Source organism: Podarcis liolepis (genome assembly GCF_965112155.1).
Source record: "Podarcis liolepis genome assembly, chromosome: 2".
NCBI classification, from domain to species: domain Eukaryota; kingdom Metazoa; phylum Chordata; class Lepidosauria; order Squamata; family Lacertidae; genus Podarcis; species Podarcis liolepis.
The window spans coordinates 111,531,930-111,556,786 of NC_139555.1; the positions used below are offsets into that span (position 1 = coordinate 111,531,930).

The following is a 24,857-nucleotide window of genomic DNA, read 5'->3' on the forward strand; positions in this document are numbered from 1 at the left end:
CAGTTGCTCTCTGCTTTCATAGAGAGAGGATGTCTTTTTTGACTGCGTAGCTTAGAAATAAACTCTTTACAATGTAGCCCACACCTCTCGTCTCTTCCCTGTGCTGGAAACTCTGCTGAAGAATGTGCCTTGGAGCCTCATCAAAGGCTCAGGTCGTTAATTATTTGTCGGGGGCGATTCTGAAGGCTCGGCTCGGAGGAAGATGAGGCTTTATCAGCTAGGCCGAGCGGAGATACTGACATAGAGGCTCCCCCACTCCCATCCTGAAAACAGAAATAGTTTTCAGGAGAAGAGCTGTAGGTCAGGTGAGGTCCCCAGGTTCAGTCCCCAGCGATAATATGCAATATTTTATATGGGCTGAATGAATCCCAAGCCGGAATTAAGATTGCCGGAAGCAATATCAACAACCTCAGATATGCAGATGACACAACCTTGATGGCAGAAAGTGAGGAGGAATTAAATAACCTTTTAATGAGGGTGAAAGAGGAGAGCGCAAAATATGGTCTGAAGCTCAACATCAAAAAAACGAAGATCATGGCCACTGGTCCCATCACCTCCTGGCAAATAGAAGGAGAAGAAATGGAGGCAGTGAGAGATTTTACTTTTTTGGGTTCCACGATCACTGCAGATGGTGACAGCAGTCACGAAATTAAAAGACGCCTGCTCCTTGGGAGAAAGGCAATGGCAAACCTAGACAGCATCTTAAAAAGCAGAGACATCACCTTGCCAACAAAGGTCTGTATAGTTAAAGCTATGGTTTTCCCAATAGTGATGTATGGAAGTGAGAGCTGGACCATAAAAAAGGCTGATCGCCGAAGAATTGATGCTTTTGAATTATGGTGCTGGAGGAGACTCTTGAGAGTCCCATGGACTGCAAGAAGATCAAACCTCTCCATTCTGAAGGAAATCAGCCCTGAGTGCTCACTGGAAGGACAGATCGTGAAGCTGAGGCTCCAATACTTTGGCCACCTCATGAGAAGAGAAGACTCCCTGGAAAAGACCCTGATGTTGGGAAAGATGGAGGGCACAAGGAGAAGGGGACGACAGAGGACGAGATGGTTGGACAGTGTTCTGGAAGCTTCCAGCGTGAGTTTGACCAAACTGTGGGAGGCAGTGGAGGACAGGGGTGCCTGGCGTGCTCTGGTCCATGGGGTCACGAAGAGTCGGACACGACTAAACAACAACAACATCAAAATAAAAGGCTTTTAATAAGGAAGAGGGGGCCTGCTCTGAATTGTCCTGACAGTGCTCTCTCTGTATGGAAGTAGGTCCAGCGGGGCAGCATCTGTTTTGCATGCACAATGCTTCAGTTCCCAAGTGTATCTCCAGGCAGGGCTGGCAAATATCCTCTCCCTGAAGCCCTGGGGAGCTGCTGCCAGTCAGTGTAGACAATACTGAGCTGGGTGGGCTAGTGGTCTGACTCAATAGTCAGCAGGCATCCTGTGTTCCAGGGTTATCGTTCGCTAGCAGAGTACAGTGGTACCTCAGGTTACATACGCTTCAGGTTACATATGCTTCAGGTTACAGACTCCGCTAACCCAGAAATATTACCTCGGGTTAAGTTCTTAACCTGAGGTAATATTTCTGGGTTAGCGGAGTCTGTAACCTGAAGCGTATGTAACCCGAAGTACCACTGTAAAACATATCATGTTATATTGTAAAAATCAATCAATCAATCAATATCCCATGCAGATGACCGCAGGGCCTGGTGACAGAGAGTCAGGTGGCCAGAGGAGGAATGACCCCCAGGAGGAGCGCAGAGAGAAGAAACGCCCTGGTGCATCTGCAACAGCACAACCGGATGCCTTCATCTGCCCCAGCTACAACAAAACATGTCTCTCCCGTATCGGTCTCTACAGCCACAGCAGCCTCTGCAATCTTCCAACGGTTTGACTTCACTTCCAAAGGCACACTCCTCCATGGTCTCCCGAGACAGACGGATGTCAACAGCACCACGCACTTAAAGCACATTCAGTGCACATTTAAATTGTGTGGCATCCCCCAAAGAATCCTGGGAGTTGTAGTTTGTTAAGGACGCTGGGGAATTATTGCTCTGTGAGGGGAAAACTGCACCTCCCAGGCTTCCTCGGGGAAAATCAGGGAGATGTAGGCTTGTGGCCTTCTTCGCTTTGGCTCCTCCACTTTGGCCAATCCCCACCACGTTACTCACCGTAGGCCGCGGCGACCAGCACCCCAACAATGAGGATCCACACCAGAACCCCACCGATGCAACGTAGCAGCAGCAAGAATACCAGGCTCAGCACCAAGGCAATCAGCAGCCCTCTGGAGGGAAGGAAGACAAGGTAAGAGAGAGTCAGAGCACAGAGGTGATCTCCCAACATCTGCTGAAAAATGCACTCATCCAGCCAACCCCAAATCTAACCGCCAACTTCCAGCCGCAGCTGGGTAGCGGTCAGTCAGCCACACACCCTCCTCCGAATACTCCATCCCGGCCTGCCACCCACCCGGTCTCCAGCATTCCATGCCATGCCATTCCACTTGGCCAGCACCACTGAGCGCAGCCAATCATCGCTGGGCTTTTTAAGGGGAGGCGGGCTTTCCCTGAAGGCCTTTTGTACTCCTGCCAACCTTCGGGTTCCCCCAGTCATTGTAGGACTACAGTTCCCATCATCCCTGACCCTCAGCTAAGCTGGCTGGGGATGATGGGAGTTGGAGTCCAATAACATCTGGGGACTCCCAGTTGAAGATCGTTGCCATATACACCTTCAGCCTCCAGAGCCACCCACATGCAGTATGCAGTAATGCACAAATCATTGCTGGCCCCTCCTCCACAAAGCTACCCCCTCTCAACTTTTTCAGCCACTCACATCAAGATCCAATACCACGACCGTGTGAAATCCTCAAAGATCCTCAGTCCAAGGTTCTTGGCACCCAGAGCTTCCAACAGCTGTCTGCAGAGACAAGGGACCATAAAGGTAGCTATGAGAAACGGGGGGACCCAGGAGGTAAAGGTAAAAGTAAAGGTAAAGGGACCCCTGACCATTAGGTCCAGTCGTGGCCAACTCTGGGGTTGCGGTGCTCATCTCACTTTATTGGCCGAGGGAGCCGGCGTACAGCTTCCGGGTCATGTGGCCAGCATGACTAAGCCTCTTCTGGAAACCAGAGCAGCACACGGAAACGCTGTTTACCTTCCCGCCGGAGCGATACCTATTTATCTACTTGCACTTCGACGTGCTTTCAAACTGCTAGGTTAGCAGGAGCAGGGACCGAGCAACGGGAGCTCACCCCGTCATGGGGATTCGAACCGCCAATCTTCTGATCGGCAAGTCCTAGGCTCTGTGGTTTAACCCACAGCGCCACTAGAAGAGGAGCCAGAAAACAAACTTTGAGGGCAAAGATGATCTTGGCACTAAGGGGGTGAAAAGGAGACTGTCTAGGGCAGGCATGGCCAATCCTGGCCCTCCAGCTGTTTTGGGACTACAATTCCCATCATCCCTGACCACTGGTCCTGTTAGCTAGGGATGATGGGAGTTGTAGTCCCCAAACAGCTGGAGGGCCAAGTTTGGCCATGCCTGGTCTAGGGCATTTGTAAATTAGGAAGCAGCCTTACGCCAGTGCTATACATTTCCAAGCACAATTCAAAGTGTTGGTGCTGACTTTTAAAGCCCTAAACGGCCTCGGCCCAGTATACCTGAAGGAGTGTCTCCACCCCATCATTCTGCCCAGACACTGAGGTCCAGCGCCGAGGGCCTTCTGGCGGTTCCCTCACCTCATTGCGAGAAGTGAGGTTACAGGGAACCAGGCAGAGGGCCTTCTCGGTGGTGGCGCCCACCCTGTGGAACTCCCTCCCATCAGATGTCAAGGAAATAAACAACAATCTGACTTTAGATTGCAGCCCTGTTTAGGGAAGTTTTTAATGTTTGATGTTTTACCGTGTTTTCAGGAGCTCAGCCTACACTCAAGCAAGACCCTGATAGAGACACATGCCCGACTGGCATGTTCTCTCCCTCCTGGTCAATCGTTCGGGAGCTTCAAAAGCTTTCTTCAGCCCAAACATCACAGCTACGGATGCCAACCGACACCAGCACACTTAGGGATCCGCAGAGTTTGCGCATCATGCGTGTGACAGACCTCAGCATTTTGGCTAATCTACTTTATTTACATATAAACACACACGGAGCACTGCAACATGGTTCCCTCTCTCTCTAGTATGAGACAGCAAAGTGAAAAGAAAAAAGGACAATAGTCCCATTTCACGGAACACAAACATCCTGTCTCCGTCACTTCCCACTCTGTGGAGTCAAAACACACACCGTCATGTGATAGACAAAAATCCCATGACTGCAATCACGGAGCAGGAATTCTAACAGAGGCCACCATCTTGGATGGCTTCCAAAGAGGACTGGAGAAATTTGTGGAAGATTTAGCTAGCCATGGCTATTAGGAATGATGGCTAGGCTCTGTCTCTGTGGTGAAAGGCAGCAATGGTTATGAAACCCAGTTGCTAGAAACCATGGGAGGGCTCTGGGGCTCTCAGTTTCCCATAGGCTTCTATTTGGCCACTGTGAGAACAGGGTGATGGACTAGACAGCCACTGGCCTGATCTAGCAGACTCTTATCACGCTGTGTTCATCCAACCCACTGCTGTCAGCTCTGACTGGCAGAGGCTTCCCTGGGTCGCAGGCCGAGAGAGGTATTCCACATTCTCCCGCTGCCTCATCCTATTTTTAACTGGAAATGCCAGCGATTGAAGGATGTTCTGTGGCATGTGCCACAGAGCCCCTTCAAAATCACTGCACCCAATTTATTTATTTTAAAAATATTTTTTATTAATAATTTCAATATAACAAATTATCATAACATATCATCTTCACCACCCCCATTTCCCCCTCCCCCTTCCCCCAAAAAGAACCCCCCTCCCTCCCCCCCCCAGACTTTGCTCAGTTCTTCTCTGATTTTTCAGCCTATATTGTTCTCTGCATATTGTAAAATTGTAAAGATCCTTAAATTGACAGGGGGTTGGACTCGATGGCCCTTGTGGTCTCTTCCAACTCTATGATTCTATTATTCTATAAATTGTCTATCTATTATATTAACAGTCAATAAATTTGTGCATGTTTATTCAAAACCTGCCAAGGAGTCCAGTTCATTTTGGGGTTTTTTAAGTAGTTTGTAAAAAGTTCCCATTCTTCTTTAAAGTCACAGTTGTCCTTGTCTTGCAGTTTGTATGTCAATTTCGCCAGTTCTGCATAATCCATCAATTTCTCTTGCCGTTGTTCTTTTGTTGGGGTTTCCTCATTCTTCTATCCTTGTGCTATTAAGACTCTTGCCACCGTTGTCGCATACATAAATAATCTTTTTATTTTCCTTGGCAGGTCTTTTCCTACAATCCCTAACAAAAATCCTGATACCCAATTTAACCAGGAATTCATTGAAGTTCGCCCAGGGAGTCGAAGGACTTACTCTGTGCCATTCTTGATAGTGTCCAGAGTTTTATTTTTATCCATCCCGCCCACATTGAAGGATTCAGCCTGAGAGATGTTAAAAGTAGGGAAGCAACGGCTCAGGACTGTAAAAAGAAATAGACGTAGATTAGGGTCAATTCTTGAAGATGCGGGACATCGGCAGAGCAGGCTAGCATTGCTGTCCTCACACTGGCAAGATCCCAGGCCTTGGGGACAATTACCGTATTTTTTGCACCATAACACTCACTTTTTTCCTCCTAGAAAATAAGGGGAAATGTCTGTGCGTGTTATGGAGTGAATGCCTGCGGGTGGCGGTGGGGGATCTGCTGCAGTCGTGAGCAGAGGATCCATGGTTCCCCTTCCTTCCCTCCTCCGTGGTTACACAGCATGGATCCACATGGATCCTCAGGATTTTTGCATTGGGCTACTCCAAACTCACTGTCAGATCACATGTCTGTGGCCACAGCATGAACCACAAAAACCATATATCCACTATTTCGTTTAGAATATTTTTTCCTTGTTTTCCTCCTCTAAAAACTACTTGCGTGTTATGGTCTGGTGCGTGTTATAGAGCAAAAAATATGGTACACGCCATATTGGAGGGTGGTGTTCATGAGATTTTGATGCCATGCCTAAAACTCTGCCCCATTCTGAGGGCAACACTGGCCTCTGTCCCTCTTTCCTTCCTTCCCTCCTCTGATGCCCTCTCATGCCTCCACCTCCCAAAGGCTTGCACGGCTATTTGTTGCAGGAGCCCTGGCTGCAAGCTCCCCAGGAGAATGGTGCCTCTGGGGCTGGCCGGGGGGGCTGGTTGCCAGGAGCTAAAGTGGCCTTGCAGTAAGCAAGCAGGGGAATGGACAGAGCAGTGGGAGGCCGGGCAAGCAGGCAGGTGCTGCGCTAGCCTTTCTTATTGAAATAAATAAATTAAGGTCTTACATATACATATACATACACACACACACACACACACACACACACACACAGTGGTGCCTCGCAAGACGAAAAGAATCCGTTCTGTGATTCTCTTCGTCTTGCGGTTTTTTCGTCTTGCAAAGCAAGCCCATTGACGGATTAGCGGATTAGCGCTATTAGCGGCTTGTCTGCTGATCGGATCAGCTGATAAGCGGCTTAGCGGCTTAGAAATAGGGGGGAGAAACCAGCTGGAACTCGCAAGACATTGTCGTCTTGCGAAGCAAGCCCATAGGAAATTCGTTTTGCGAAGCACCTCCAAAACGGAAAACTCTTGCAAACACGTACATAAATATATAAACCACATGTCTGAAGCAGCACAGGAAAGCAGTCCTGGAACCATTTTGGCTCCCAGACTGACCAAATGTTTTCTCTGCAAGGTCAAAGGAAAATGGAAAAGGCTCCCCGTTGTCTTTTCCTCCACAAAACCCGTCTTAAGGGTATGTCTGTGTATGAATAGGATGAGCCTGTGACCTGGCTCAGGAACTAAGTATGTATCATTACAAAAGACTGGCCAGGCTCCCCAGGGTATACAATCAAGTAAGCATTAACAGGTAACTAGCCAGACAGGAGATAAACAACAACAGGAGGTAAACAACGCACTCAGATTTCTGCTTTCTGTGATGTAGGTATGATGTTTCTGGGGGTGGTCTTGGACTCCAAGGTGGGCAATTTAAAATGTCTATATAAGGGCGGACACACCTTGGTTCTGGGTCCTCCTCCTTCTCCAGTCTGTGAAGGGGGCACCCTGTTGCAACAGTTCAATAAAGATCAGGTTTACTAGCTGCTTTGCTTCTCAATATTTTCTGTTTGGCCTCTGTTATTTTCTCCTACTGATGGAGAACCTACAAAGGACTCTATAATGGCTCTTGTGTCCCCCATAAGGGAATAAGGGCAGATTTTCATTTATTACATTGTGCTTGCTGTGTGCAAGGCCTGCTTGGGAACTGAGTGCCCGGTGCCAAAGGAGAGCCTTTTTGCCATGCAGGTGTGGCAGTGCCCATTGCTGCCTCCCAAGGTAAGGCGCTAGCTTCATGTTCACCTTTGGCCAGTCTCCGTTGGGCCACTAAAACTGGGGGCATCCTCTTCCCTGTGGGGCAGTGTGAGGAGGCACCTCTCTTTGGGGCAGGGGGGCAGCTCAGAGACCAGGGGCAGTTGAAAATATCAGTACAGAACACAAATTATGTGCCGAATCCAAATGTTATAAAATATAATCATGAACAGTGGTCAAGGCATTGTTTAATGCATGGGTAGGCAAACTAAGGCCCAGGGGCCAGATCCAGCCCAATCGCCTTCTAAATCCGGTCCAGGAATCAGCGTGTTTTTACATGAGTAGAATGTGTGCTTTTATTTAAAATGCATTTCTGGGTTATTTGTGGGGCATAGGAATTCGTTCTCTTTCCCCCCCAAAATATAATCCTGCCCCCCACAAGGTCTGAGGGATAGTTTGCTGAAAAAGTTTGCTGATCCCTGGTTAACGGTATTCAAACAACAAAATATGAATGAAAGCGTGGGGTGAGGCACAAAAAGCTTTGGGAAGAAATCAGTCCGACATCCGTTCTACAGTGGTGCCTCGCAAGACGAAAAGAATCCGTTCTGTGATTCTCTTCGTCTAGCGGTTTTTTTGTCTTGCGAAGCAAGCCCATTGAAGGATTAGCGGATTAGCGCTATTAGCGGCTTTTAGTGGCTTATCTGCTGATCGGATCAGCTGATAAGCAGCTTAGCGGCTTAAAAAGGGGGGAGGGGAAAAAACCAGCAGGAACTCGCAAGACATTGTCGTCTTGCAAAGCAAGCCCATAGGAAATTCGTTTTGCGAAGCACCTCCAAAACGGAAAACTCTTTCGTCTAGCGAGTTTTCTGTCTTGCGAGGCATTCGTCTTGCGGGGCACCACTGTATTTGCAGAGCACATGGGAGCACTGAGTTATTACCTCACACTCTATTTCATCTTTTAAAAAAAAAAAAAATCCTCATAGCATCCCTGCAAGGTAGGAAAGTTAGCTTGAGAGGGAATGACTGGTCTAAGGTCCCTTAAGTGAACCTGGACCTTAGTCAGTCCACTTCTAACCATGATACCACACCACACTGGCTCTCTGGTACAAATTCGTAGCTGAATAAATTATAAAATCACATCAGCAAAATCAAGCACACATGAAATTCACATACACAACCCATGCATACATATTTCAAACATGAACTGCAATATTTCCATTGAACCGAGAAGTCCTCGCTCCCTAAACTCCTCCTTGGAACATAAACAGCTGCTTTATACAGAGTTAGACCACTGGTCCATTTGGCCTCAGGGTACAGAGAGGGTCCAAGCCCCACTGAAAGTTGTACAAGGGAATTTTTTTGCTAGGCATTGCTTTTCCTTTTGGCAGTACTGAAGCCACGAAAGACCCAGCAGAATTCTCTCCTGTGCCGCTCATCAAGGTAGATGAAACGTCAGTCAAAAGACTGGGGGCTTGTGAGCAGACTGAACCCTGATTATGTGCTCACCTGGCTCGGATGGGACAGTGAATTCTGGACAAAGTTGCAGGTTGAGAATTTCTGATACACTCTGTGAATTAAACAGGAAGTTAAAATTTGCTTTCTGGTGCAGTTTCATTCATTCAAGATATCCCCACCACCACCATCTAAAAATCTTTCAGCCAACATGGCTCTTCCCAGCAATTTAGTGCAAATTTCTCCGAATTAACCCATTTATTCTATGCAACGTTGAGACTTTGGGCAAGCAGCTTCCCTTACTATGTGATCTTGCGTGGTATTCTCACCAATACCTTCATTTTTATGTACCCTCTATGCCTCATTTTTTGTAAATGTTGTTTGGCTGGAGGACTGCTTCGCAAAATTCAGGCGGGTGCAATTTTCGAAGGCTATAGCCATGTTTCGTTCGTGTATTGTTTTGGAAAGTGAGAATGTGACAGATCCGGCTTTAAATGTGCACTGAACCAATATCTCCTCCATCCCTATCCAGAAGGAGAGCAGGAAACCAAGGCAAACTCTCCCAACAAGAGACAGCTGTGGCCACTAATTTGGATGGCTTTAAAATCCCACTATAAGGCTCTCTGGGGGACGCGGGTGGCGCTGTGGGTAAAACCACAGTGCCTAGGACTTGCTGATCGCATGGTCGGCAGTTCGAATCCCCGCGGCGGGGTGAGCTCCCATCTTTCGGTCCCAGCTCCTGCCCACCTAGCAGTTCGAAAGCACCCTTAAAGTGCAAGTAGGTAAATAGGTACCGCTTTATAGCGGGAAGGTAAACGGAGTTCCGTGTGCTGCGCTGGTGCTGGCTCGCCAGCTGCAGCTCCGTCACACTGGCCACGTGACCCGGAAGTGTCTGCGGACGGCGCCGGCTCCCGGCCTCTAGAGTGAGATGAGTGCACAACCCTAGAGTCTGACAAGACTGGCCCGTACGGGCAAGGGTACCTTTACCTTTATAAGGCTCGCCATGGCTACTAGCCACAACGTCTATTTTCCACCTCTGGTGTGGGAGGCTGTATACCTCTGAATATGCTTGTGAAACATGGATCACTTACAAACACCATTTCCAACTCCCCGAAAGATTCCATCAACAGTGTCTCCGAAAAAATTTACACATCACCTGGGAAGTCAGGCAAACTAATGCCAGTGTACTGGAAGAAGCAAAGATCACCAATGTCGAAGTGATGGTTCTTCAACATCAACTTCGTTGGACTGGCCATGTTGTGCAGATGCCTAATTATCGTCTTCCACAGTAATTAATCTATTCCAAACTTAAAAATGGAAACAGTGTACAGTGGTACCTCTGGTTACGTACTTAATTCGTTCCAGAGGTCTGTTCTTAACCTGAAACTGTTCTTAGCCTAAAACACCACTTTAGCTAATGCGGCCTCCCGCTGCTGCTGCGCTGCCACTGCACGATTTCTGTTCTCATCCTGAAGCAAAGTTCTTAACCTGAGGGACTATTTCTGGGTTAGCAGAGTGTGTAACCTGAAGCGTATGTAACCTGAAGCGTATGTAACCTGAGGTACCACTGTAATGCTGGTGGTCAAAAAAAGAGGTTTAAAGACTCTCTCAAGGCAAATCTTAAGAAATGTAGTATAAACACTGACAACTGGGAAACACTGCCCTGCAAGTGCTCCAGTTGGAGAACAGCCTTTACCAAAGGTGTCATGGGCTTTGAAGACACTCGAACTCAGGATGAAACGGAGAAACGTGCTAAGAGGAAGGCATGCTTGGCAAACCCTCACCGTGATCAACTCCTGCCCAGAAACCTAGGTCCCCACTGTGGAAGGAGGTGTGGATCCAGAATTGGCCTCCACAATCACTTACGGACTCATTGTTAAAACCATGTTTATGGAAGACAATCTTACTCGTCTATGAGCGATTGCCAAAGAAGAAGACCTCTGAATATACTTCTGCTGGGAATTGCAAGGAGGAGAGGGCTGTTGTCTTCAAGTTCTTCTTGAGGCCATCCCATCAAGGCATCTGACTGGCCACTGCGAGAACAGGCCGGACTAGATGCGCCACAGGCCAGATCCAGCAGGGATCTCTTCTTATGGCCTGTACGCTTGCGGAGTGGAGAAGTGGGTGGGGGTGAAGAACTAACCTGCCGTAATAAAAGGTGCCAACTTACCAGGCTGGTCGTCGTGAGGTTAATTGTTGGCTGGCACAGGGTCTGGTCCCATATGTCCTCGGGTTTATCCTTTTGGATAATCTGCGGAGGTACTGCCCAAAACTTGGAAGGGCAGGATGGGACGCAGATCTGGAGAGAGGGAAAGGAAGGCAAGAGCACGGAACAAACGCTGGAGGGGTTTGCAAAGATTATTGATTGCTTTGATCTGACAGAATTTCCAGCTGTCACATCTGGAGTCTGGGAGAAGTCAAGGCGCCCAACTTTTCACTTTCTTGGTTTTGCCTTCTCTGGCAGTTAGGGTTGCCAACTTTTTACAATGGCCCTACTCTTATTTTATTTTATTTATTATTAATGTTGCAATACATATATGAAATCTTTACATAATGATACATATACATTATATTCGTAAATTCACATTTTCACATTTCATTAGGTACCAACATTTATCCATTTCTTATTTCTTGCCCTGTGTCTTCCCTCCACCCGTGCGTGACTTCCTTGTTATTATTTTATAACTTTATTATTGATTTTTCCTCAGGTCTTTATTGTTGTTCTGAATCCTTTTGGACACTTCTTGTTTATTTGTCTTGATTTTTAATTCCTGAACTGTTTTGTCTAGCTCCTTACTTTTTATTGTCAGGTCTTTTACCTGACCTTGAAGATCTATTATTATTATTTTTAAATTTTGTTCAGTCTTATTGTTCATTGAATCCAGTTTATCATTTATATTTTTGTCCATGTTAACTATCAAATCTTTCAGATCTGCATTGGGATCAATTTCTGCTGTTGAGTGTCTCCTACCTTGGGAGCTGGCAGTAACAGTTATTTTAGATTGTATTTTCTTCTCAGCCATCTTGACCTTCCGTTTCTTTTTCTTATGTACGCAGGTTAATAAGCTTTGGCCCAGGTTTGGTTGGTGATGTCTTTAAATAAGACCAGAGCCTCCAAGTCTGTAATATTTCAAACTGTTGGGATCCATCAGGTTATGAATCCTAAGTTCTTATTGCTCTTATTTCATTAATTTCCTTCCCCCCTTTTTGTTATGAATATTCAACAAGATTTATTATTCCCACTACAGTCATACCTCATGTTACGTTTGCTTCATGTTACGTTTTTTCAGGTTGTGTCCCGCGGCGACCCAGAAGTAGCGGAAAGGGTTACTTCCGGGTTTCGCCGCTCGCGCATGCGCAGACGCACAAAATGACGTCACGTGCATGGACAGAAGCGGCGAATCGCAACCCACATGTGTGCAGACGCGCCGCTGCGGGTTGCATTCTTTTCAGGTTGTGAATGGGCCTCTGGAACGGATCCCGTTCGCAACCAGAGGTACCACTGTATTTAACCATATAAGCCCGGTCTTGAAAGACCTACACTGGCTCCCAGTATGTTTCCGAGGACAATTCAAAGTGTTGGTGCTGAGCTTTAAAGCCCTAAACAGCCTCGGCCCAGTATACCTGAAGGAGGGTCTCCACCTCCATCATTCTGCCCAGAACCAGAGGTCCAGCGCTGAGGGCCTTCTGGCGGTTTCCTCGCTGCGAGAAGCCAAGTTACAGGGAACCAGGCAGAGGGCCTTCTCGGTAGTGGCACCCTCCCTGTGGAACGCCCTCCCACCAGATGTCAAAGAGAAAAATAACTACCAAACTTCTAGAAGACATCTGAAGGCAGCCCTGTTTAGGGAAGCTTTTAATGTTTAATAGGTTATTGTATTTTAGTGTTTTCTTGGAAGCAGCCCAGAGTGGCTGGGGAAACCCAGCCAGATGGGCGGGGTATAAATAATAAAATCTATTATTATTATTATTATTATTATTATTATTATTATTATTATTATTAACAACAGAAGAGATAGAAGAGTCGGCTTCAAATATAAAGGATGGGCACATCAACACATTTTTCCTGCCATAATCATCATCAGCAAAGAACACAAGGGAAGGGTTGTGGCTCAGTGGGAAAGAGCACATTCCGCATGCAGGGTTCAGTCCCCCCGTGGCACTCGGCGGTGCCTGGAAAGAAGGCTGATGTGATGCAATTTGTAAATTGGCAGTGGGCAGATAAAGTTGAAGGGAACAGAAACAAAATGGACATGAGGAAGTGCTTCCTGCTACAGCCAGCTCCATCTCAGGAACCCCTCCTGAGCCCGCCCACTCTTCTTACCTGCGGTGTAGAGCACTGCAATCCGCTCATCGCAGCTGATATGACGTTGAAGCTTGTGGCGCATTTCATAATGTTGAGGTAGAAAACGAAAGGTTTGCCTCTGCAAAACACAGAGAGGGAGAGTGAAACAAACCCAGATTAAATAATTAAGAGGGTAGGGAGGAGAGGGGAGGCCGTATCTTTTTCGTTTCTTTCTTTTTTATTCATTTAAATTTTATTAACATATAAAACACTTACACAATAAACATGCACAACACACTACCTTATTTTCATAACATAAAACATACCTACTTTACTCTATATAATACCTACCTATACAGTGGTACCTCGGGTTACATATGCTTCAGGTTACATACGCTTCAAGCTACAGACTCTGCTAACCCAGAAATAGTACCTTGGGTTAAGAACTTTGCTTCAGGTTGAGAACAGAAATCGTGCTCTGGTGGCGCGGTGGCAGTGGGAGGCCCCATTAGCTAAAGTGGTGCTTCAGGTTAAGAACAGACCTCCAGAACGAATGAAGTTCTTAACCCGAGGTACCACTGTACTGTACATATCAACATACCTACACACCTACCCCACACGGACACCCACCAAGTGACTTGACTTCCAGCTGTTCTTGTTACGCTCCTTTATTTTTCCAACTAGCTTAAACGCATTTCATTATTTCTTTAATCTCTTCTTCTATCTTGACTTTGCTCTCCTTTCACTCTAGTCATTTTCTGGGTTCACTCAATATCTGTCAGAAATTCTATTTTTTCCACATAAATTTTGATGTACTCCTTAAAGATAGCCCACTCCTTATTCACTTTTTGTACCATATCTCCTCTTATCCTCCCTGTTAGTTCGGCAATATGGAAGTATTCCGTGAGGGGAGGCCGTATCTTAGGCAGGGGCAGAGTCAACAATTCAGGGGCCAAGGGCTGAGAGAAACTTTCTTCCCAGGGCAAATGGAAGGGAGGAGCAACGTCCACTGGGCCTGGGGCATGGACAAAAGTGGGGTTAAATGCATCCTAGAGTGGTTTAACAATCATAGAACTGTAGAGTTGGAAGGGAACACGAGGGTCATCTAGCCCAACCCCCTGCAATGCAGGAATCTTTTGGCCAACGTGTGTCTCGAACCCACAACCTTGAGATGAAGAGTCTCATGCTCTACCAACTGAGATATCCAAGTGCCAATCACTCTTCCCAGGGAGCTCTAAGAACCGCAACTCTGTGGGGAAACAATTCTCAGCACCTTTGACAGACTACAGTTTACAGGATTCTCTAGGGGGAGCCATGATTATTTAAACTGGTATCACGGTGCTTTTAACATATAGTGCAGATGCGGCCAATACTGAAAGTTGGATCATGTACAACCGCCCCGATACCATCAACGAGATCAAATCATCACAAGTTAGGGATGGAAGGAAATATCTGTTTTAATTCTTGAATTTTCCCATTCTATCTCAAATTCCTTACTTAAAAAAGTAGAGACATCACTTTGACAACAAAGGTCCATATAGTTAAAGCTATGGTTTTCCCAGTAGTGATGTATGGAAGTGAGAGCTGGACCATAAAGAAGGCTGATCGCTGAAGAATTGGTGCTGGAGGAGACTCTTGAGAGTCCCATGGACTGCAAGAAGATCAAACCTATCTATTCTTAAGGAAATCAGCCATGAGTGCTCACTGGAAGGACAGATCCTGAAGTTGAGGCTCCAATACTTTGGCCACCTCCTGAGAAGAGAAGACTCCCTGGAAAAGACCCTGATGCTGGGAAAGATGGAGGGCACAAGGAGAAGGGGACGACAGAGGACGAGATGGTTGGACAGTGTTTGCGAAGCTACCAGCATGAGTTTGACCAAACTGCGGGAGGCAGTGGAAGACAGGAGTGCCTGGTGTGCTCTGGTCCATGGGGTCACAAAGAGTCAGCATGACTAAACGACAACAACAAATCTCAAATTCCATTCTCCACACTTCCGCAGCGATGTGCAAATTTCTTTTCTTTCTTTTTTTTAAAAAAGTGTAAATTTTAGTGTGAATTTCTCCTAACGAACGCATTTTTGAGATGCGTTTTTTGACTAGCAAGAGATTTCCCCTAATACAATGCATTTCTGTATGGTATTTAAGTGATACATCATTACGCATCACTTGCATAGCAAAGTTTGGATGAGGGAGAATTCTGAAGGACGGCTGTGCTTCCGGGTTCTCATACCGTTTTGGAAAGTGAGTGTTTCATAGATTCACTTTCAAATTTCTGCTCCCAACCCTCCTATCATGAATGCACAGTAAAAAGGATTTCGGGGGGGGAGGTGTTGGGAAACTGTGTACATGCAGCTACTCACACAGAGTCAATTAAGGTTTGGCAGACAGCCAGAAGGCAATCTGAAGGAGTAAGTCTGCCTGGTGATAACAGAGTCATGGAGACAGCTCCCTGATTGGTCAAGCTCTCTCAAGGGAGTGGTAATTAATGGCCTACTAACTGGAATGTGTGAGTTCAGAGGTTCAGAGTTCTGTGTGTCAGTGTAGGAGTTGTGAGTCGTGTCAGAGAGAGCTAGCTAAAGATCCGTGTTCTGTTCTGTTCCTGTAAATAGTCCACTGTATATAATAAACACCTAACTACAAGTTCCTGGTTCCTGCTTCGTCTATCCTGTCTGCAGCCAAGTTGCCAATTGCTTCCGTGGATTCTGCGTTTACTCTGCTAGGTCTGGCTAAGGTCCTGCAACTAGTCAGAAAGTTGCGAAACACCAAATAGGTTTTACCAAAAGGAGGTGGGTGCAAGTCATGTAAAGAAAGAGACTGGGAAAAGGACACAGCAAATGCGTAAAATGAAGAAGAAAAAGGTGAAGCAGCGGCTTCATTGGAAGACTTGACTGTTGACAAAAGGGGAAACACGAATGTTAGAAGGAAGCAAAAACTAAAAACAACTAGTTAAGTCGATGAGGAAAAGGAGGAGGAAGAAAATGGCTCTGCCAGGCCAAGGTATGTTTCTGGCCATGGATTCCAGTCTTGTGCACTTACTAAACACGCTCCCTGTGACAATGCACCCTTCGCCATTGGTTCCCCCTTCTTTCCCGTGGGTCTCTGTACCTACCGGTTTTCGCCAATTCCGCAATATGCTCCAGTTGAATTCCTGGGATAAATAGCCTGCCGGGGATCACCGTACAGCCAGGCTGTGATTGAGAGGAAACAAAAAATAATAGAAGTGAGGAAAAGCGCTCACATTTTTACAGAGGCGCTGTGAGGTGGTGTTGGTTAGGGGTGGACTCAAAGGCGGGACAATGACCAGTGCTATTTTTATAGAAAAAGAGGTGTTGAACACCTCCCTTGTTCTCTTATAATGGCACCTGAGAGGTGCCGGAACTGAGTTCTGGTGATTTCCAGCTGGAAAAAAAGCCTTGGGACATCCTATTCCATACCCTCTGTAACAGGAATTTTATGGTCTTAGATATATGGCAACGTTCATAACCGCACGTACATAGATCAGCACAGGAAGGCCAACCTGGAACCATTTTGATTCCTAAACTGAGCAAATGTTTCTCTGCATGGTCAAAGTGGAAAAGCCTCCCCATTGCCTTTTCCTTCACAAATCCTGTCTTAAGGGTGTTTGAATAAGTATTTATCACTACAAAAGAATGGCCAGACTCCTCAGGAAATCCAATCAAGTATCCTGCCAGACAGGAGATAAACAACAAGAGAAAAACAACATTCAGATGTATCTGAGGGGTGGTCTTAGGTTACACCCCTTCTGTGATGTATGCATAATGTTTCTGGGGGTGGTCTTGATCTACAGGGTGGAAATTTCAAAAGTATTTATAAGGCCTTGCACACCATTTTTCTGGGTCCTCCTCCTTTCCTGTGTGTGAGGAAGCAGGGAGCACCCTGTTGCAACAGATCAATAAAGATCAAACTTACTAGCTACTTTGCTTCTCAGTATTCTCTGGTTGGCCCCTGTTATCTTCTCCTACCAATAGGGAACCTATGTAAGGACTCTATATGGGCTCTTGGATACGCCATAAGGGAAAAGGGCAATTTTTATTTACAACACCTCCAACATTTCTCCGATGAAAATAGGAAAAGTGGGACATTCCAGGATCAAATCAGAAACCGGGACAGCTTCTGTAAATCCAGGACCGTCCCTGGAAAATAGGGACACTTGGAGGGTCTGTGTCAAGGATCAATATAGTATATTCTTTCAGGTCTCAAGGCATTAGTAAAATATACAGCAAGTTTCAAGCCCATAACATTGCAGTTTTTTGTTTTTATGCTGAAGACTCTTACTAATACGGTGTCTGTAAATGGTAAAACGCGTCTTAGCACAAAGGGCAGCACTTTGCAACTTATTTACTTCCGCTGGCACTGAACAGAGATTGTGCCCAAAATCAAGCGTGCAAACGAAAACAACCTGAGTGTTTGATTAATTTCTGCAAGACGGTTTATGACTCTTAGGTTATGAATGTGAGGCAATCGTAACAATAATTCACAAAGGAAACAGTTGAAAAGAAATAAATTAAAAAGCAGATATCAGGGTGAAGGAAGTAAAAACTTTACATTATTTATATTTATGTGGTGTAAATGTTTAAGTTTTGTTGGTTGTAACTTTTACTGTCATTATCTAATTTTTAATTTCTTTTTATTGCTGTATATTGTTTTTGTTTTGTTTTTCTGTTTTGTTGTTGTTGATCTGATGTATCAATAAAATCTATTTAAATTTTTTAAAAAATAGAAGGAAGGAAGAAAACAACCTGAGTGAATTTGGTTCTCATGTCATGTACTGAAGCTGGCAGAGCTTCCAGACAAACTGCGTCTGCCTGGCGAAACAATAGTCCCAACTTGATTCCACCTTCCTTGCCCTCATCTCCAAGCCCTTTTGCTTTTAGCACTACTTACCCAGAATCCCCACCACGATGTAGCCAGCGATGAAAACCATGAAGATAAAACAGCAGATAATGTCAGTACAGCTCCTGGAACAGAAGGACGGCAGGAAGACAGATCACGGACACGTGTGAATAAATAGCAGAAATGGGGATGGAGGAGTCTGCTCGGAAGAAGAAGAAGAAGAGTTTGGATTTGATATCCCGCCTTTCACTCCCTTTAAGGAGTCTCCAAGCGGCTAACATTCTCCTTTCCCTTCCTCCCCCACAACAAACACTCTGTGAGGTGAGTGGGGCTGAGAGACTTCAGAGAAGTGTGACTGGCCCAAGGTCACCCAGCAGCTGCATGTGGAGGAGCGGAGACGCGAACCCGATTCCCCAGATTACAAGACTACCACTCTTAACCACTACACCACACTGGCTCTCGGACCCCAAAAACACTCACTCTAGGCTCAGCCTTCAGCAACCTGGCACCCTCCAGATGTTCTGGACTACAACTCCTATCAGCCCCAGCCAGCTTGATGGGAGTTGTAGTCTAGGACATCTGGAGAACGCCTGGGTGACGAAGGAAGCTGCCTGAAATAAACAGCTTAAATTATTCTGAAGGCCCAACCCTGGAAGAAACAGTTAAAACGAGGGGAGAATTACTCTAAACAAGAGAGCCAGTGTGGTGTAGTGGTTAAGAGCAGTGGACTCATAATCTGGTGAACCGGGTTCGCTTCCCCGCTCCTCCACATGCAGCTGCTGGGTGACCTTGGGCTAGTCCCACTTCTTTGAAGTCTCTCAGCCCCACTCACCTCACAGAGTGTTTGTTGTGGGGGAGGAAGGGAAAGGAGAACGTTAGCCGCTTTGAGACTCCTTCGGGTAGTGATAAAGCGGGATATCAAATCCAAACTCTTCTTCTTCTCTTCTAAACAGGCCAGATAAGTGTTGTGTGGTGAAGTTTTCCGTAGGGTTTGGGAAGGAGGAGCCAGGGGAATATTTAAGGGACTAGTCTAGTCCCCCTATTCCACTGACCACACACCACTGGGCCAGAGGGCAAATTTTCTTCACATAACTGAGTCATCACTAGGGATATTGGAGAATATAGGAGACGGGAAGCCAAAATCGCCAATGTTCCCATATCCAGAATGTGAATCAGTCCAGGGAATGCGATCAGCATTTGCTCTCCTTTATTTTATCTTCATTTATTTATTGCATTTATATCTTACCTTTCCCTCCAAGGAGCTCAATGTGGCATACAGTCATACCTTGGTTCTCAAATGGAATCTGTTCCGGACGTCCGTTCGACCTCCGAAAACTAAGGCGCTCAAGACGTGGCTTCCGATTGGCTACAGGAGCCGCAGAAGCCGTGTCGGACGTTCGACTTCCCAAAAACATTCGCAAACCAGAACGCTCATGACTGGGTTTGCGGCGTTCAGGAGCCAAAACTTTCAAGTTGCAAGGCGTTTGACAACCAAGGTATGACTGTGCACGGTTCTCATCTTCCTTAAAGTGGTACCTCTGGTTACGAATTTAATTTGTTCCAGAGCTCTATTCTTAACCTGAAACCGTTCTTAACCTGAGGTACCACTTTAGCTAATGGGGCCTCCCGCTGCCGCTGGAACACAATTTCTGTTCTCATCCTGAAGCAACCCGAGGTACTACTTCTGGGTTAGCGGAGTCTGTAATTCAAAGTGTTTGTAACCCGAGGTACCACGGTATTTAATCCCACAGGGTTTGAATCCCCACACAGCGATGAAGTTCACTAGGTGACCTTGGACCAGTCAGAACTTCTCAGCATAAGCTATCTCACAGGTTTAGTTATAGGTAGGTAGCCGTGTTGGTCTGCCATAAATAAAAAAAAATCCTTCCAGTAGCACCTTAGAGACCAGCTAAGTTTGTTTTTGGTATGAGCTTTCATGTGCATGCACACTTCAACTTCAGTGTGTGTGCACACGAAAGCTCATACCAACAACAAACTTAGTTGGTCTCTAAGATGCTACTGGAAGGAATTTTTTAATTTTGTTTTGACTACCTCACAGGGTGGTTGTGAGGAAAAAATGAGGAAGGGGGAGAACTACGAACGAGCCCCTTGGAGGAAAAGACGGGATATAAACGCAATCAAATAAACAGATGGGAAATTTTTCAGTTTTATTCACACTTTCCCCTAATTTATGTGTTTTTTTATAAGCATTGATTGGTAAACAGCATCATAACATTTGGGTAAGGGAGAACTGTGCAAAATGGCTGCGTTTCAGTTCCTGTATTGTTTCAGAAAGGGTCAGTTGGATAGACCTAGCTGCAAATGTAATAATAATAATAATAATCCCACATTCCTAGTCAGGGGTGATGGTAGCTGTCATCTGGCAACATCTGAAGGGCTACAGGTTCCCTGCAGTTGGAACCTAAGCCTGCCCATTCTCCTCTTAGGCCGCCTTGCCTCCCAGCCGCTTTCAAAGACACCACACAAGTTTGCAGCCAATTCACCTGCCCATGCGCAAAGCGTTTCTTACCTATTTTTGATGGGGCCGTGGAAAGTCGGGTCATGTTTCAACTTGTCCCCTGGTGAGAGAGAGATGGGGGTGGGTGAGTAAATCGAGGACAGGAGGAAATCTCTACTATGTCCCAGCAAGAAATGTGGAGGCTTTGAAATCATAGAACTGTAGAGTTGGATGGGACTCCCAGGGTTCATCCAGTCCACCCCCTGCAATGCAGGAATCTTTTTGCCCAACGTGGGACTCGAACCCACATCCCTGAGATCCAGAGCCTCATGCTCTACCAACGGAGCCATCCAAGGGTTTATATAGGTTTTACTGTTCGAACCCAGAGCCACGGCAAAGCCTTTGGAGAAACTTTCTTTCCCATCACCATGTCAGTTATAGAAAAGTATTTAATTTTACAATTAACATTTGTAAAACAGCCTGAAGCATTTTTGTTAGGGATTGTAGGGAAAGACCTGCCAAGGAAACTGAAAACACCTTTATGTACGCGACAACGGCGGCAAGAGTATTAATAGCACAAGGATGGAAGAATGAGGAAATCCCGACCAAAGAACTGCGGCAAGAGAAATTGATGGACTATGTGGAATTGGCGAAATTGACACACAAACTACGGTACGTGATAAGGACAACTGTGACTTTAAAGAAGAATGGGAACCTTTTACAAAGTTCTTAAAGATACAACAAAATGAACTGGACTCCTTGGCAGGTTTTGAATAAACATACACAAACTTTTTATTGGTAACATATAGATAGATAAATTAAGGATCTTTACAATTTTATAATATGCAGAGAATAATATGTGCTGAAAAACCAGAGAGAGGGGATGAGGGAAGTCCGGGGAGGGGAGGGTGGGTTTTTCTTTTGGGGAGGAGGTGGGAGAGGAAAAAAATGGGGGGGGGAATGAGGATGGTGTATTTTGGATAAACTGTTACCATATTTTTCGCTCTATTGGATGTACCCGACCATAGGACGCACCATGTTTTAGAGGGGGAGAACAAGAAAAAAAATTCTCCCCCTCTCTGCTCAGCACCCCTTCAGTGAAGCGGCAGGAGAAACGGAGCCCCTTCCATTTCTCCTCCCGCTTGGCTGAAGGGGTGCTGCGCAGCTCTCCCTCTCTGCTGAAGCCAGGAGAGTCTTGCTCTCCTGGCTTCAGCAAAAGCAACGCAAAGCCTCCAGAGCGTGGAGGGAGCACTCCCTCTGCGCTTCGGAGGCTTCGCGTTGCTATCGCTGAAGCCAAGGAGCCTGCATTCGCTCCATAGGACGCACACACATTTCCCCTTAATTTTTGGAGGGGGGAAAGTGCATCCTATAGAGCGAAAAATACGGTATGTTGAAATTCTTAATAAAAATATATTTAAAAAAGAAAGAAAAGTATTTCTCAGAAGGTATGAATCCCAGTCAGCTGTGCTTTATTCATTGACTGCCTGGCCTTCCCCAAAGGTCCCTCCCGGGGGCTGGAGGCAGCATAACAACACAGAAGGCAGCCCTAGAGCAGCTTGCCATTCTACAACAAGAGCAGAACTTTAGCAGGCAGCCTGGTTGCACGTAAACTGGAAAACTGGCTCCCTCCTTCGAGGAGAAACTAGCCAAGTTGCCGCAACCAGCTGCTTCCAGAAGGTGGATGTTTTTTTATTCAAGCCAAGGAGCTGCCACTGCCTGGCTCCCGCCCTGCCATAAGCCTCCTGGGCTAGCGGCCGGCCTGTTACACAGTGCAACAGGATGCAACAAAGACTGGTTGGTAAGCAACCACAGCCTTCCCTGAATGTCCAGAGTCCCTTGTGGTTGTACAACCCAGGCAACTTGAGAAGCGTCTTCTCCAAATTATATACTTGCCTTATTTCCCCCAGTGTCAAATTGCCATGCAAATATGGCCCAATGGAAGGATTGCTTCCTTCTGCCTCACTGGGAACGTGATCTTTTTATTCATGGGTAGGCAAACTAAGGCCCGGGACCTAAATCCGGCCCAATTGCCTTCTAAATACGGCCTGCGGACGGTCCAGGAATCAGCATGTTTTTACATGAGTAGAATGTGTCCTTTTATTTAAAATGCACCTCTGGGTTATTTGTGGGGCATAGGAATTCGTTTATTATTTTTTTCAAAATATAGTCTGGCCCCCCCACAAGGTCTGAGGGGCAGTGAACCAGCCCCCTGCTGAAAAAGTTTGCTGACCCCTTTTATTAATGCCTCTGGCCTTAGGGGAGGAGCATCTCCCATCCTTGCATGTTCATCCGGCTGCTAGACAAAACTGGCACTTCCCTGAGCCAATACTTCTTGTTCTGTACTGAAGTTTTCACCCTGGGCCAGCAGGGGGGATACTGTAGATAGTTTTCACTCAGTTCCACATATGCAAATAAGGGATTGAAAGTGACGTTCAGTGATTGGATAGTTACAGAAAATGGTTACTGTTGCGTTGTAGTGGAGCTCCATATAAGCAGGCTGGCTGAACCCTTCAGTTCAGTTCTGTTCTGGCCTGTGAATAAACAAGAGCTGTTTGAAGAATCGCTGTGTCGTCTGATATGTTCACCCACAACTTAACACTTCTGGTCTGTTTTCCTTTTTGTAATCCTCAAATCCAGGGCTCGCCAACATGGTGTCCTCTAGACCAGCTGTGTGCAACTCCCAAGAGACTGCGATCTACTGCCAGTATAAAAAAAAAACCAGCAGTGATCTACCCATTGTCACTGGAGTGAAGAAGAGTGTGCGTGGGTGGGGTGGGGTGGATTCCCCAGAGTTGTTGAGCTTTTTTGGGGAAGGATTGCACAGAGTTTTCTTAGCTTTCCCCCCCTATTTCTGCACATGATAAGGATCCTGCAATCTACCAAGATTAGCCGGGGATCTACCGGTAGATCGCGATCTACTAGTTGGACATCCCTGCTCTAGATTATGTTGGGACTGTCCACTCCCGACAGCTGCAGCCAAGATCCCCAGGACCCTGAGGAGTTGTCGTCCATTGTCATCAAAAATGCGCCCTGTTGGCTACCTGTGCTCTCATTTCTTTAAGACATCCTTTCGGTCCGTAAGACACGACTTCCCTAAGCATCTTTTGTCATCAGCCGAGTCTTTGTGCAGGAATCTTGTGCTGGTGTATTTATTAATTTTTATTTCTTATTTTTTAAAAAAAAATCTATTCTGTGTTCTCATTTCATATTTTTGTGGTGTGAACTATGGGGCTATCTGTTTAGCCCATTTTAGTGTTGGCTAAGTTCTAAAATCTTCTTGGATGTTTTAACTGTGTATTGACAAATGTACTTTTTTCTGACTGACGGTTGAATAAAGGGTTGATGATGAGGCTTGTGGTGTGAACTGCCTTGGGATCTTTGGATGAAGGGTGGTATATGAAAGTAAGATATAAATAATAAAAATAAAATCCACCTCCCTCCCCAAGCATTCAGGAATCCCTCAGTTTTTATAAGGCAGGGGTCAGCAAACATTTCCAGCAGGGGGCTGGTCCACTGTCCCTCAGACCTTGTGGGGGGCCAGACTATATTTTTTGTGGGGGAAATGATGCAAGAGCGCCACGAACCCTGGTGGCTGCTTACCTGTGTCTTGCGAGCAGCAGGGGCTGGCAGCGGCGGAGGGACGATGAGTGGTGCACGAAAGGGCTCCGGAGAGGGGCTGCTTAAAATGGCGGCCGCTTGAGCGCTGCTGCTGCTGCTGCTGGCACCAACAAAGGCCAGCCCCTTTCCTCCTCTAGGCAGGGCGGGGAGAAGCCAGGAGGAGGGAGGGAGGAGGGGCCACCGCCTTGTGAGGGAGAGGGAAAGAACGTGCACACTGGCGATCCACACGGCGATTCCCGGACCGTCCGTGGGCCAGATCCAGAAGGCAATTGGGCCTGATCCGGCCCGTGGGCCTCAGTTTGCCTACCCAGGCTATAAGGCTTCTGGGCACAGAGAATCTTACAATAGATTGTTGTTGTTTAGTCGTTTAGTCGTGTCCGACTCTTCGTGACCCCATGGACCGGAGCACGCCAGGCACTCCTGACTTCCACTGCCTCCCACAGTTTGGTCAAACTCATGCTGGTAGCTTCGAGAACAGTGTCCAACCATCTCGTCCTCTGTCATCCCCTTCTCCTTGTGCCCTCCATCTTTCCCAACATCAGGGTCTTTTCCAGGGAGTCTTCTCTTCTCACGAGGTGGCCAAAGTATTGGAGCCTCAGCTTCACGGATACCCACCCCTAATCTGCGGGGAAGTATTTTCACAGCCAAGCCAAACCTCACTGGGAATGATCCAGTTGCCTGTAGGAAACTCAAGCAGGATCCTAGGACGAGAGCACTCTACCTGCCTGAGACCTGGTCTGAACAAAGACATTGGATTCTTATCTCATTATACATGACTAAGCCATGTTTCACCTTCTCACCCCTTGC

At 46.5% G+C, this 24,857-nt stretch overlaps 2 protein-coding genes across 3 annotated transcripts in view; both read right to left on the reverse strand.

Annotated features, from left to right (window-relative positions):
* Nucleotides 1-24,857, reverse strand: part of SLC44A4 (solute carrier family 44 member 4) — a 66,367-nt gene that overhangs the window by 24,267 nt on the left and 17,243 nt on the right. For both annotated transcript variants that reach the window (XM_083491854.1, XM_083491855.1), the window contains exons 2-10: nucleotides 20,505-20,553; nucleotides 18,026-18,099; nucleotides 16,230-16,308; nucleotides 13,160-13,259; nucleotides 11,009-11,137; nucleotides 8,893-8,953; nucleotides 5,425-5,530; nucleotides 2,829-2,912; nucleotides 2,171-2,283 (exon numbers count right to left, since the gene is read on the reverse strand). In XM_083491854.1, coding sequence (XP_083347980.1) covers nucleotides 2,171-2,283; nucleotides 2,829-2,912; nucleotides 5,425-5,530; nucleotides 8,893-8,953; nucleotides 11,009-11,137; nucleotides 13,160-13,259; nucleotides 16,230-16,308; nucleotides 18,026-18,099; nucleotides 20,505-20,553 — 795 coding nt within the window. The remainder of the gene's footprint in view (nucleotides 1-2,170; nucleotides 2,284-2,828; nucleotides 2,913-5,424; nucleotides 5,531-8,892; nucleotides 8,954-11,008; nucleotides 11,138-13,159; nucleotides 13,260-16,229; nucleotides 16,309-18,025; nucleotides 18,100-20,504; nucleotides 20,554-24,857) is intronic.
* Nucleotides 1,568-24,857, reverse strand: part of ZBTB12 (zinc finger and BTB domain containing 12) — a 106,358-nt gene continuing 83,068 nt past the window's right edge. The window contains exon 4 of the transcript XR_014523070.1: nucleotides 1,568-1,606. The gene's annotated coding sequence lies outside the window, so the exon portion shown is untranslated. The remainder of the gene's footprint in view (nucleotides 1,607-24,857) is intronic.